The 14910-nt window shown below is 35.6% G+C and overlaps 1 protein-coding gene across 1 annotated transcript in view; it reads left to right on the top strand.

Annotated features, from left to right (window-relative positions):
* Positions 1-14910, top strand: part of CEP85L (centrosomal protein 85kDa-like) — a 217006-nt gene that overhangs the window by 165740 nt on the left and 36356 nt on the right. Inside the window, exon 6 of the mRNA XM_011980625.1 lies at positions 5145-5262. Coding sequence (XP_011836015.1) covers positions 5145-5262 — 118 coding nt within the window. The remainder of the gene's footprint in view (positions 1-5144; positions 5263-14910) is intronic.

Here is a 14910-nt window from a genome sequence, read left to right as displayed (position 1 = left end):
GAATGGTGATCATTAAAAAGTCAGGAAACAACAGATGCTGGTGAGGATGTGGAGAGATAGAAACACTTTTACACTGTTGGTGGGAGTGTAAATTAGTTCAACCATTGTGGAAGACAGTGTGGCAATTCTTCAAGGATCTAGAACCAGAAATAGCATTTGACCCAGCAATCCCGTTACTTGGTATATACCCAAAGGATAATAAATCATTCTACTATAAAGACACATGCAAATGTATATTTATTGCAGCACTATTCACAATAGCAAAGACTTGGAACCAACCCAAATACCCATCAATGATACTACTAGATAAAGAAAATATGGCACATATACACCATGGAATACTATGCCCAGCCATAAAAACGGATGGGTTCATGTCATTTGCAGGGACATGAATGAATGAAGCTGGAAACCATCATTCTCAGCAAAGTAACACAGGAACAGAAAACCAGACACCACATGTTCTCACTCATAAGTGGGAGTTGAACAATGAGAACACATTGACACAGGGAGAGGAACATCACACACTGGGGCCTGTCGGAGGGTGAGGGTCTCGGGGAGGGATAGCATTAGGAGAAATACCTAATATAGATAATGGGTTGATGGGTGCAGCAAACCACCATGACAAGTGTATACCTATGTAACAAACCTGCACGTTCTGTACATGTACCCCAGAACTTAAAGTATAATAAAATAAAAAATAAATTTCTAAGTTCTTGTTTATCAATATTTTACAAATTTTAATTTGTTTGGTTTTCATTTTTGTTCACCTCAAAATACTTAGTTTTTCTTCTTTGACCCTCAGGTTATTTACAGTTATGTTACATTGTTTCCAAATATTTCAGAATTTTCTAGAATTCTGTCTGTAATTGTTTTCTGATTTAATTTCACTGTGGTCAGAGAATATATTCTATCTAAAATGAATTCTTTTAAGTTTGTTGGTGCTTGTTTCATGGCTCAGAGGATCATCGGTTTTAATAAGTGTTTCATGTATCCTTGAAAAGGATATGTACTTTGCTGTTTTTATCTTTTGTGGGGAGTATTCTGGAAATTCCTTTTAGGACGAAGTTGATAGTGCTTTTGTCTTTTATATTCTATTGATTTTCTGTCTACTCATTCTATTAATGTCAATTATTGAGATCCAGGTGTTGCAATATCCAATTATAATTGTGGATGTGTCTGTTTCTCTTCTGTTCTATCAGTTTTTTTTTGCTTCATGTATTTAGACGCTGTTCTCTTAGGCCCAAATGTCATGACATCTTAATGAATTGATCCTTTTATTATTATTAAGTTATAATTTTTGTCCCTGGTAATATTCTCTGTTCTAACAATCTGTTTTGGCCTGACAAGTTGGCACACATCTGTAATTCCAACACTGAGAAGTTGAGGTGGGAAGATCACTTGAAGCCAGGAGTTTGAGACCAGCCTGGGCAACATAGTGATATTTCACCTCTACAGAATTTAAAAAAAAAAAACAAAAAAACCCCACAAAACTTAGCTGGGCACAATGGAGCCTATATATAGTCCCAGTTATTTGGAAGGCTGATGGCTTGAGCCCAAGAGTTCAAGGCTGTAGTGAGCTATAATCACACGACTGCCATCCAGCCTGAGTGACAGAGTGACACCCTGTCTCTAAAATAGAAAAAAAAAAATCTGCTTATACTAATATTAATATAGTTACTCTGATTCTCTTTTGATTATTTTTAGCACAGGTTTTCCTCTTTTTACTTTTAACCTGTTTGTGTCCTTATGTTCAGAATGGTTTTCTTTCTTGTAGATAGTATATAGTTAGGTCCTACTTTTTATCCATTCTGCCAGTGTCTGCCTTTTGATTGGGAGTATCTAAACCATTTACATGTTGTGATTATTGATATGGTCAAGTTTAAATCTCCTATCTTGGTATTTCATTTTCGTTTTCTTTTCTTTTTTTTTTTTTTTTGAGACAGAGTCTTGCTATGTCTCCCAGGCTGGAGTGCAGTGGTGTGATCTCAGCTCACTGCAACCTCTGCCTCCCAGGTTCAAGCCATTCTGCCTCAGCCTCCCAGGTAGCTGGGACTACGGGCATGCATGATCATGACCAGCTACTTTTTGTATTTTTAGTAGAGATGGGGTTTCACCATGCTGGCCAGGCTGGTCTCAAACTCCAGACCTCAAGTGATCCACCTGCCTCTGCCTCCCAAAGTGCTGGAATTACAGATGTGAGCTACCGCGCCTGGCATTGCTATTTGTTTTCTTATTGTCCCATCTGATCTTTGTTTCCCTTTGCCTTCTCTTGAATTAGTTGAATATTGTTTTACAATTCCTGTTATCTCTTTTATTGGCATATTAGCTATAACTCTATTGTTATAATGATTGCTTTATACTTCCTTAAAGTATAGCAGTCTATCTTCAAGTAATACTATACTATTTTATGTATAATGTAAGAATCTTAGAAAGTATACTTCCATTTTTTTCTCTTCTAGCCTTTGAGCTATTTTGTCCTACATTCCACACCTACAAAGGTTATACAACCTGGATATAAATTATTTTTTTGCCTTAAACAGTTTATGATCTTTTAATGAGATTTAAATAATAAGAAAAATATCTTACGTATTTGTTTGCCCATTCTTCTTTCTTTTGTGTAAATTCAGGTTTTCATCTGGTATATTGTTCTTTTGCTGAAGGTGTTCCTTTATCATTTCTTGTAGTTGAAGTCTAGGGTGATCAGTTCTTTCAGCTTTTAAGTTTCCAAAGATCTTTATTTAACCTTAAAAAAATATTTTCCATGGGTAAAGTATTATAGGTTAACAGGTTTTTTTTTTAATATGCTTTTTATGTTGTTTTCACAATTTTTCTTATGTCAAAAATTTTAGGTTGAAAGCTTTTAAATTTTAGTACTTAAAGTACTTCATTGTCTTATTTGATTGCATTATTTCAGTTGAGAAATTTGCCATCCTCTTGATCTTTGTCTCCTTGAATGGATTTGTCTTTTTTCCCTCTGGCTGCTTTTAATATTTTATCACTGTAATCTATTTGATTTAGAGGTACCTTGGCTTAGATATCTTCATGTTACTTTTATTTGGGGTTCACCGGTCTTCTTGAATCTGTGGGTGTGTAAATCTCATCAGATTTGAAAAAATTTTGGCCTGTTTTACACAAATATTTTTTTCTGTCCCTTACTCCCACGTTCTGTCCCCTACTGCCACCTTCTTACTTGTTCTTTAGAGATTCCAATTATACATATATTTGGCCTCTTATGATAGTCTCGCAGCTCACTGATAACTCTGAGCTTTTCTGTTTTATTTGTTTGTCCTTTTTTCTCTGTGTTTCCTTTTGGATAGTTTCTATTGCTGTTTTTAAATTCACTGTACTTTTGTGCTATAATGCTTAATCTTTTAATCACCATTCAGTGTGTTATTTGTCTTGTATGTCTCTACTTAACATGTTCATTCTTTCTTCTAGCTTAAGCATATGAATAGTTATAATAACTAATTTACTATGCTTGTCTGTTCTAATATCTGTGTCAGTTCTAGCTCACTTTCAGTTGATTGGATTTTCTTATTATGAGTTACATTTTTCTGCTTTTTTTGCACTCCCAATAATTTTTTGATGCTAGGTATTATGAATTTTAACTTGTTTTTGATGTTACATTTTTTGTATTCCTGAACTTTATTCTGGGAAGCAGTTTTTGTACTTGCTTTTAAGTTTTGTTGGGTGGCATTAGAGCTGTTTTATCGGGGTTATTTTTTCCCCACTGAGACAAGACTCATCTTACAAACCCTGGGTTTCTCAGCCTCAGCACTGTTGATTTTTTTTTGGAACAGATAATTCACTGTTGAGGGTGGCTGTCCTGTTCATTGTAGACATTTAGTAGCATCTCTGGCTTCTACTCACTAGATGCCAGTAACATTCTGCCCCAGTTGTGAAAATTGAAAATGTCTCTAGATGTTGCTAAATGTTAACTGGTTTCAAAACTGTCCCCAGTTGAGAATTGCTGATGCCCCGGGAATCATGAAGCTTTTTTTTCTGGCAGTTGGGAATAGCCAGTAATTCCAAGGTACCCTGAAGCACTGTTCCCTCTAATATTTTTTTTGGTTGCCCTTCTACTCTACACACACTTTCAGTAGTTTCCTCATGCCTGTATTAATTAGTATTCAACCGAATGCCCAAGGGTCATCCAGTACTGTGAACTCACTACAGCTGCCTTGTTTTCTCCAGATTCTCAGCTTTGTCTTTTCAGTTCAGGCAGACCACCATTCCTGTGCTGGGGCTTGAAAACACTCTCAGCAGGAAGTGCAGTCAGTCATAGGGCCCACCTCTTTAGTTACCTGTCTCTGAGAGATTACTGTTCTTAATTGCCTGATGGCCCAGTGCCTTGAGTCTTCACTTCCTATATTTTGTCTTTTTTAAAAAATTGTTTCAGGCATGAGGGCAAAACTAGTCCCTGCCTGCTACTCCACCTTGGCTGGAAAAGGAAAGGTTTTTTTTTTGTTTTTTTGGTTTTTTTTGGTAAAGCTTTAAATTATTTGAAAAGTGTTATATGACTAATCTCTCCTAACTTATCTCCTATTTAATGTTCTATATGTAGATTTTCTTAAAGGTTAGCAAATTTTAGGAATCATCCTGAGTAGAACAAGGTCTTTTGATGCAGCCTGAAACATACAACTTACTTGTTCCAAAACAAGTAAGTAATTTTGGAAAACATCAAGCTGTTTGTTTACTCATACTATCTTTATTATTCTTTAAAAGCTCTCCTTCAAAACTTCATTATGAGACTTACTAAATTTTTGAAGTTGAGAGATACTGCATACAAAACTCTTAGCGTCATGCCTGGCACAAAACAGTTTTAAGATTTATAAGCATACGTATTTACAGAAATTAAATAACTTGCTTAAAGCAAGCTATGAGTTGTTGAAGAAAGCAAGGTGTGACTGTTAGCATCTAAGAGGAATATTCTACAAAAGACCACATTGTAGAAGTACTCTACAGTATAAATACATTGTTACCTAATTCCATACATGGTATTTTGTTTTAAAAAGATTTTCTGTTATGATTTTTTAGATTGATAATACTTTTAAATTCTTATGTAAAAGTATTAGGCTCCTTAAGGTTTTTCTAACTATTAGAAAATTATTACTTATAATGTGACTTTGATTTATGTTTTGCAGGCAGAAGCAACAAATTACCCACCTGCATGAGAGGATAAGGGATAATGAATTACGGGCTCAACATGCCATGTTAGGACATTATGTAAATTGTGAGGATTCTTATGTGGCTAGTTTGCAGGTAAGATTGCAAAGGATTTTGTAGTTGTTTTAGTTGATGCATATCACAAGCAGATACAAATGTATTTTATCCTTCTTCTACATTAAAAAAATATAAGAATATGTACATTATCTGGCACCTTGCTTTTTAAAAATATTATATAAAATTATATAAAACACAATGGTTATTTCTCTATCGTTACTTAGATAATACCCCTTTCCCTTGCTTTTGCAGTTATACGATTTTCCATTTTATGGATATAGCATAATTCATTCTACCTGTCCCCTAGTCATCAAAATTTGAGCTGTTTTCAGTTTAGGGTTATTGTAAATGATGCTGTAAAGAATAACCTTTTATAAATATTGTTTTGCTCATATGCAAATATTCTTGTAAGTTACATTTCCAGAAGTGAAATTTCTAGGTGTTGAGTTTGTGACTTTTACTGATACTGTCAAATTGCTCTTTAGGAGAGCAGTGTATAAGAACCCTTACTGTCCCACTCCCCAACTCCCAGCCATGCTAACAGAGTGTGTTATTAAACTTGGATTTTTGCCCTTCTAGTAGGTCTATATAGAAGACAGGAGAGATTTATCTCCTTATGGTCATATGGTTTTAATATGTATTTCTCTTAAGAGTGATGTTACATTTCTTTTTATAAATTTAAGGGCCCATTCACATTTCTGTGAATTGTCTTTTCATATCTTTTGCTCATTTTTTATATTAGGTTTTCGGTTTTTGCTTATTGTTTTTTGGAACCCTTTATATGTAAAGGAAATTAGCTCTTTGTCTATAATTTAATTTGAAAATACATTTTCCAATTTTGTCATATTTTCTGTTTATATTGTTATTTCTCTTTCCTCTATGTAATTTTTTGTACCATGAAGTCTGATTCTAATGAGTATTTTATAAATGAATCTCACCTTTACAAATGAGCCTATTTAACCAAACAATGAATTAACATCCACTGCACTGAATTCTGATGTCACAAAAGTAAAAAATAGTTCCTGCTTTCATGGATCTCAAAACTTACAGAGGGAGAGACCATATAGGAAAACAAGTTTGTCTATTCCTTCTCAATTTATTTGCATTCACTGTAGGTAAGACAGTGTCTATGCCATATGAATAGAAATGTAAATGAGGTTAATTTTGCCCATAAGGAGAGTATAGTCTAATTGGAACACAGATATAGAGTTTATGAGGCCCGTTAACAAAATTTATATGGCTGGAATGGCTACTTTCCCTAATTATTACCCAGTTTTTAAAAGAGCTTTACTTAAAACTTGTTTCCATGTTTTTTTGATATAAACTTTATATTGGTTTATTTCCCAAAGAAAAAAACTGTTGGCATACTTATTGGGATCTAAAGTGAGGCCTGATGACTTTGTGGTGGTATATACTTATATTTGTGGATGTTGTTGTTGTTGTTCTCGTCATTAAGGTCTTTCTTCCTGGATTTTAAGTTAAGTGCAGTTGTTTCCTTCATTACATCTTCACATATGTCATTTAGAAATACTAGAGACATTGGTATATTAAAATCAGGAAATATTGATGACAAAATAACTATCAGATTTACTTGAGGCCAGAGGCATTTAACATAGAGATTCCAACTTGCCTTTTATACTTTAGTTATGAATACATCATGTTACAATTTGGTCTCATCTTGGACTTCTGTCACATGATAGCAAGGCTTTATAGTGCAGTACTGAGAATAATGTACAGTTATTTGAAAATGGTATTTCTATACTATGGAAGTAATGTATCTTGCTTTGATAACAGCATTTTAGTAGACTGGTTCAATTTCTCTTTAACATTCTGTCATTCTGAATAAAGGCTTTAATTATATAATTATCATATTACTGAAAGCATGTTAAAAAAAATAGGTATCTGAAGGATGAAGCAAATGTTCTTTTGACACAGCATCAGGCCAGTAGAGGGCTCTCCAAGTCAGTGTGCAAGGACAAATAAAAATATTAATATTTGAAAGGATATGTCAAAGGGGTTGTTTAAAATATTAGGATTTTGAAGTATGTGAGGAAGTGAAATATTATTGAGAAATCTAATTTTAAAAGATGAGAGCAATTCATAAAAGAGAATACAAGGAAAATCACTAAATGGGTATGATAAATATATAAGACAAACTTTTATCAGTAGATAGATACAGAGAGCCAATAAAATGGTGAGGGTTAGAAGAAACAACAGATATAGTAATAAAATATTTCTTTAGCAAAGGGTTTTTTTTAACCTTGGATCTTTGAATGATTTAATTCTTTATGCATAACATTTTGTATAGGCATATTTTTCTGATCCATAACATATCCTAATTCTATAGATACTAGACAAAATTATGCTTTTAATAATAATTATTGAAATTAATGTGTATTCTAGAGTAAATAAGTCAGTTAGTAAAGTAAAAATAACAATTTTAAATTAATTTATAGATGGAAAACATACTCTTAATAAGTAACTTCTATTTGCTTATTGAAAATTTGACTAACCTTACAATTAAGATGACCTTAGAAGTGGATATCACTCAGTCTCATTAGTAGAGAATGAGAACCATGTCTTTATTTTAAAATCCAAACTTTCTGGATAGTTTTAATGGTAGATTGGTAGAACCAAGGAGTAGTTTGTATTTCCATTTGTACCTAAATTTCCATCTGTGGCTAACAGACCTTCGTGGAATAAACCAAATATGAAGGACCCTTTTTCTTTACTTAAATTGAAGAAGAAAGAGGTCTCTTCTGTATATATGTGAACTTTGGAAAGACCAACCAAATAATAGTTACTATTACTAGCTTTCATTGATGCATCATTTCTTTTCTTTCCATTTTATTCTTTTTCTTTCCATTTATATCATTTTTTTCTATTTCTTCTTCAGTTGGTTTGTTTCTACCACCAAATCTGTGTTAATGAACATTTAATAAAAGGAGTCCCACCTTTACAAATGAGCCTCTTCAACAAAGCATTAAACATCTAATATGTTAAATTCTGGGGACACAAAAGCAAATAATGGTTTCTGCCTTTTTGGTACTAAAACCCTACAGAGAGAGTATATCAAAAAATTTATTTATCCATTTCCTTAAAAATTGTTTATCTTGACTATGGATAAGGTTCCATTTGTGGTGTAGCAATAGAAATGTGAATGAAGCTGATTTTGCCCTCAAGGAATGTGTAGTCTAATGGAGAACACAGACAACAGATAGTTGCAGTGTGTCGATTCCCACAGGGGTTATGTATGAAACGCTTTGGGAGCTCCAACCATGAATATAGAAGCTAGTCTTCCAAAGGCCTGGCCAGGCTTCCTGTAGAAAGTGATCATCTAGTTTGAGAACCTGATGAACTAAATGAATTGAGCCAGGTGAAGGGGGTGAAGGAGTAGTGTTTGAGGCATAGTGTATGGCATGTGGAGAAGCTTAAAGGAATGAGGAGAAGTATAATGCATTTGGAAAACTACAAATTATTCTGTATGGATAAAATGTAATATGAGAGAAAGGTAGTGGTAGATATGTGGTTGAAGAGGTAAGCAAGGGCCAAGTGTTACCAATGACCTGAGGTGTAAAGGTTTGCTTAGGGCTGGCCCAGTTTATGCCTGCTGTGCTAATAAATTTATTAATAGTGCCATCTTTCATTCTCTAGAGTGTCCTAGTTTGGTTACTCTGATGGCATAATAGAGATTGGATTTAAGATAAATGTTATTGGAGGCAGGGAAACCAGTCAGGAAGCTGTCTCAATAGTCCAAAAGTTATGTGAACATTTGAATTTTATCTCTAGTGGTCAGAATGAGGAGAAGACTGTTGATTAAACATCTGTATGGCCAAGCCTTAGTAAAATGGGCCAGATTTAATAACATTTAATGTGGTGAGAGAATGATTGCCTAGTTTCAGACACCAACAATTGATTGGTTTATAGAGATTACCATGTTAAGGATCTGTTTAGAGGAGAAAAATAGTGAGTTTAACTTACACATTGTAAATTTGGGGTTAAGTGAAGAATGAGGGTAATATTTGTGGGTGCAGGTCTGAGCCAGAGATAAGAGATTTAGGTGTTGTCAATCTAGGTGGGTGGTTATTAAAGCCTTGGGCATGATCAGGTGTTCAAGGGAGGGTTTGTGCAATGAGAGGAAAATGGGATCCAGAGCTAGAGACAGGGAACAGCAGCATTTTAGAAGGTAGCAGAAGAGCACAACTTGTGAAGGAGCCTAAAGGGAGTTGTTCTAGAAAGGAAAGCAAGCAAGGCTTTTTCCACAGAAAGGGAACAGTTCTATAAAAGTCAGAGAAGGCAGATAAAGGCTGAAAAGATGTTAGTAAATGTAGAAATTAAAACATCTGGCCTCAGATTTTTCTTTTTCTATATGATTAAGTTCACATAGAGTTTCAACTACAGCTTGTCTTGCTACAAAACACATTTCTGTGGTGTAGATTTGCTCATACACAATTGGTAAATAGGAGAATGATGTCTGCTAAGTTTTCTAGATTGGTTCATAAGTACTTTCCCCCTCAACTCCCTAGACAAGGGGAGTTACAATATTGTGAATAAAATTAAAGTATTTGGCCAGCAAAGCAAAAGGCTTAGGATTACCTACTATATTAGCAGAAGCTTTTTCCTTACATAAGAAAATTGTAAAAGAGTACCTGCCCTTCAGGTGCTCTTCCTTGAGAGATGCACTTCCTTCTTTATAGACTTTCAGTTCACGCCAGGTTATGTTCCCTGCTACTCCACCTGCATGGCAACCCCTGTATCACAGAGTCTACCTCAATCTGAACACCCACCAGACCTCTAATTAAAGTACCACCAGCATTTTGACTGTGTGTGTATGTGGTTTTTAAATATCACTGTGACCACCTGTTCAGACTGTCCCAAGTTATCTCCTGAGTCACGGTTTTTGTTAGTACACTAGTTAAAATTGCATCAGTTTGAATTGAGTGTTTTTAATCCTATTCGTTCCATATGCCCTATTATTTTTAGTGCGTGATTTTCAGGAATGTCTATATTGCGTTATGGTAGAAGCACCTGTGTTAACTTTTAAAAAATTTATGAACTTAACTTTTTAGAGCAGTTTTACGTTTGCTACAAAACTGAATGGGAAGTACCAAGATTTCCCATATCCTCCATATCTTCACATGCGCACAACCTCCCCCACTATCAACGTTTTGTATCTTAGGGTACATTATTTATAATTAGTGAACCTATATTGACACACCATTGACACTCAAAAGCCATGTTAGGATCACTCCTGGTGTTGTGCATTCTAAGAGTTTTGACAAATTAGTAATGACATGTATCCACCATTATAGTATATCATGCAGAGTAGTTTCACTGCTCTAAAAATTTTCTGTGCTCTGCCTATTCAATCCATTGGACCCCTAGCAACCACTGAACTTGTTATTGTCTCTATGGTTTTGCCTTTCCCAGAATGTTATGTAATTGGAATCATGTAGTACATACTATTCAGACCATCTCTTTTTAAACTGGCTTCTTTCACTTAGTAGTATGTATTTAAGTTTCCTCTATATCTTTTCATGACTTGATAGTTCATTTTTCTTTAGTACTGAGCAATGTTCCACTTTCTGGATATATCACAGTTTAGTGCATGATTTTCCAGTGGTTTTCCAGGAATGCGTATATTTGTATTATAGTAGAAGCACCCATGTTTACTTTTTTTTGAGATGGAGTCTCACTCTGTCACCCAGGCTGGAGTACAGTGACGTGATCTCGGCTCACTGCAACCTCCGCCTCCCGGGTTCAAGCAATTCTCCTTCCTCAGCCTCCCGAGTAGCTGAGATTACAGGAGTGTGTCACCACACACAGCTAATTTTTGTATTTTTAGCAGAGATGGGGTTTCACCATGTTGGCCAGGCTGGTCTCGAACTCCTGACCTCATAATCCTCCTGTCTTGTCCCCGCTCCCCACACACACACAGTGCTGGGATTACAGGTGTGAGCCACCGTGCCCAGCCCCACCTGTGTTAACTTTTTAAAAATTTATGAACTTTATTTTTTAGAGCAGTTTTAGGCTCACTACAAAATTAAATGGGAAGTACCAAGATTTCCCATATCCTGCATATCCCCATACATGCACAACCTTCACCTACTGAAGGACATCTTGATACTTTCCAAGTTCTGGCAATTATGTGTAAAGCAGCTGTAGTGATATAGGAAAAACCAAAGATGCATTTTTCCCACTCTGCTCTGCACTCAGCACAGTACTTCTGACACCACATGTATGGTATTTGTTTCCCTACACACCAAGCAGTCAGTTCTGCATATTCTTCAGCAGACACCATCTGGGTGTCTGTCTTCTAATTTAATCCTGACACTGTATGTGTAGAGATAGTGTCAGAACCCACAGATTGAGGACTCACTACCACAGGACTGCCCTCCACTTCAGATGCTAATTTCAAGTCCCAGATGCTTCTTACCAACTGGCTATAAATCAGAGCTCACATAACCCCCTCCCTGGGTTTGATTAACTTGCTGGAACTCAGAAGCATTTTATTTACACTTACCCATTTGTTATAAAGGATATTAGAAAAGATACAGATGAACAGCCAGATTGAAGAGATACATAGGGGAAGGTATGAGATAAGGAATGCAGAGATTCCATGCCATCTCCAGGGGTGCCACCCTTCAGGAGGGAACTTCTACATATTCAGCTATCTAGAAGTTCTGTAGACCTAGTATTATTTGTTTTTTAATGGAGGATTCATTATGTAGATGTGATTTTTTTTTTTCTTTTTTTGAGACAGAATTTCTCTCTGTTGCCGTGGCTGGAGTGCAGTGATGCGATTTCAGCTCACTGCAACCTCCACATCCTGGGTTCAAGCGATTTTTCTGCCTCAGCCTCCTGAGTAGCTGGGACTACAGGCATAAACCACCACACCCAGCTAATTTTTGTAGTTTTAGTGAGATGTAGGGTTTCACTAGGTTGGTCAGGCTGATCTTGAACTACTGGCCTCAAGTGATCCACCTGCCTCGGCCACCGAAAGTGCTGTGATTAGAAGTGTGAGCTACTGCGCCTGACCTGTTATTTGTATATTTTGGATAACAGGTTTTTTTGTTTGTTTTTAGATCAGATGTGTCTTTTACAAATATTTCTCCTGGTCTGTGGCTTGTTTTCTCATTCTCCTGCCATTGTTTTTTGGAGGGAAAAAGTTTTTAATTTTAATGAAGTCCAGCTTATCAGTCCATCCTTTCATGGATTCAGCATTGATGTTATATCTAAAACATCATTGCCATAGCCAAGGTCATCTAGATTTTCTACTTTTTTGGGGAGTTTTATTGTTTTGTATTTTAGGTCTGTGATCCATTTTGAATTAATTTTTGCAAAATATATAAGGCCTGTGTCTAGATTCTTTTCTTTCCTTTCCATGTGGATGTCCAATTGTTCAGCACCATGTGTTGAAAGGGCTGTCTTTTCCCCTGTATTGCGTTTGCTTCTTTGTTAAAAATCAGTTAACTATATTTATGTGTCCTATTTCTGGACTCTCTATTTTGTTGCATTGATTAATTTTATATTTTATCACTAAAACCACATTGTTTTGATTACTGTAGTCTTATTATAAGTCTTGAAGTTGGGTATTGTCGGTACCCAAACTTCGTTCTTTTCCTTTAATATTGTGATGGATATTCTGGGTCTTTTGCCTCTCCGTATAAACTTAGAATCAGTTCATTGAGTCCACTAAGTAATATGCTAGGATTTTGATTGGGATTGTGTTGAATCTATAGACCAAATTGGAAAGAAACAACATGTTCACAGTATTGAGTCTTCTATCCATGAACATGGAATATCTATTCATTTATTTAGTTCTTCTTAGAACATTTTTAGAAGAGTTTTATAGTTGTCTTCATATAGATCCTGAACATATGTTGTTAGATTTATACCTATCTTATTTTTTGGTTGCTAATATAGATGGTAGTGAATTTTTATATTCCACTTGTTCATTGTTGACATACTGGAAAATGATTGACTTTTGTGTGTTAACCTTGTATCCTGTAACCTTGCTATAATTAGTTCCAGGAAGGTGTTTTTCGTTTGTTTTCACTGTTCTAAAGTTTAATAAAAAACACAATTTACCAGTATTTGATATCGTGTGAAAGCGTTTTTAAGTTAAGAATGGAAATGTGCGTAATACATAATCAAATGCTAGGAGGCCTCAACTCCCAGTAGGTCCACACTCAGTGTTGTTTTAGGTTCTTCAGGATCTTCTGTTAAATCTATAATGTGAATCTCCTGTTGCAGTGAACCCATCATTTAAGTAGGACTCTTGGTATTCTCTTTTAAATGTAGCTTTCTTATTGTGGGCAGTCTTAGAGTCTTCTGCTCTCTCATCATTGAGTCTGTCCTTCTTTCGAAGCAGCTCTCCAGTAACGTTTGTTTTTTATTCATTTTAGCTAGGGTTAGCTTGTGGGCTTACCGAGACTGTGACTGACAAAAGTGCACAGTTGGGAAAGAGGCGCGGATGGAAGTGGGAAATCGAATAATAGGCAGGCCTTACTCAGACTAAAATAAGTGTTGGATTCTAGCTTAAAGCCTGCCACCAGGTGCAACTGTATAATTGAAGTACATCAACTCATTTGCCACTACAAAGACTGCCACTAGATGCAACTTAATTGTTACTTGTCACTCACTGATAGGGTTTTGATATGCATCTGCAAGCAATTGATTTATTATGGTCTCTGTGTAGTCAGACCTCTCTGCTAATGTTAATCTGTATTTGCAGTCGCTTCGTAGTGCTAGAATTACCACCGCAGCTCCACCTCAAATCACCAGGCATTGGATTCTCATAAGGAACGTGCAACCTAGATCCCTTACATGCGCAGTTCACAGTAGGGGTCACACTCCTATGAGAATCTAATGCAGCTGATCTGACAGGAGGCGGAGCTTGGGAGGTAATGCTAGCCATGGCAAGTAGCTATAAAAATAGATGAAGCTTCACTCGCTGGCCCACTGCTTACCTCCTGCTGTGCAACCCTGTTCCTAATAGGCCATGGGCCGGGGACCTCTGAGGTCAGAGTTCTAGGCTGCTGGTTTGATTCTCTCAACACTTTCCATGTTTGCATGGTTTCTGAGGCAAAGCTGGATGTAATTTGTTTCTCTATTATTAAGGTTTTCTCCTTACCCTGGCTTTTTTCAGGAGTTTATCTTTGCTTTTCTGATGTTTAAATATAATATGCCTATTTGCAGTTTTGTTTTTTGTTTTTGTTTTTTTGTTTGTTTGTTTGTTTTGTTTTAGTGTTTGTCTTACTTGGTGTGTTCTGACCTTCCTGGATCTATAGTATGGTGTCTGATGTTAATTTGGGGAAATAGTTATGGTTCCTTCAAATATAGCATCTGTTCCCTTCTCTATTTTTTCTCCTACTATTCTTATTACATGTATTTACATCTTTTGTAGTTTTCCCCCAGTTCTTGTATATTGTTTTTTAAGGTTTTGGTTTTTGTTTTTTTTTTTTTTCTCTCTTTTTCAGTATTGGAAGTTTCTGTTGTCATATCCCCAAGTTCAGGAATTGTTTCCTCAGCCAGGTCTACTCTGCTAATGAGTCCCTCAAAGACATTCTTCATTTCTGTTAGTGTTCTCAATCTTTAGCATTTCTTTTTTATTCTTTCTTAGAATTTTTATCTCTACACTTAAATTATCTGTATGTTCTTGTATACTGTCTACATTTTCTATCA

The sequence above is a fragment of the Mandrillus leucophaeus genome, unplaced genomic scaffold (assembly GCF_000951045.1).
Source record: "Mandrillus leucophaeus isolate KB7577 unplaced genomic scaffold, Mleu.le_1.0 Scaffold1047, whole genome shotgun sequence".
NCBI classification, from domain to species: Eukaryota; Metazoa; Chordata; class Mammalia; order Primates; family Cercopithecidae; genus Mandrillus; species Mandrillus leucophaeus.
Note: the sequence above shows the minus strand (reverse complement) of the source record. Positions and strands in the feature narration are given on the sequence as shown.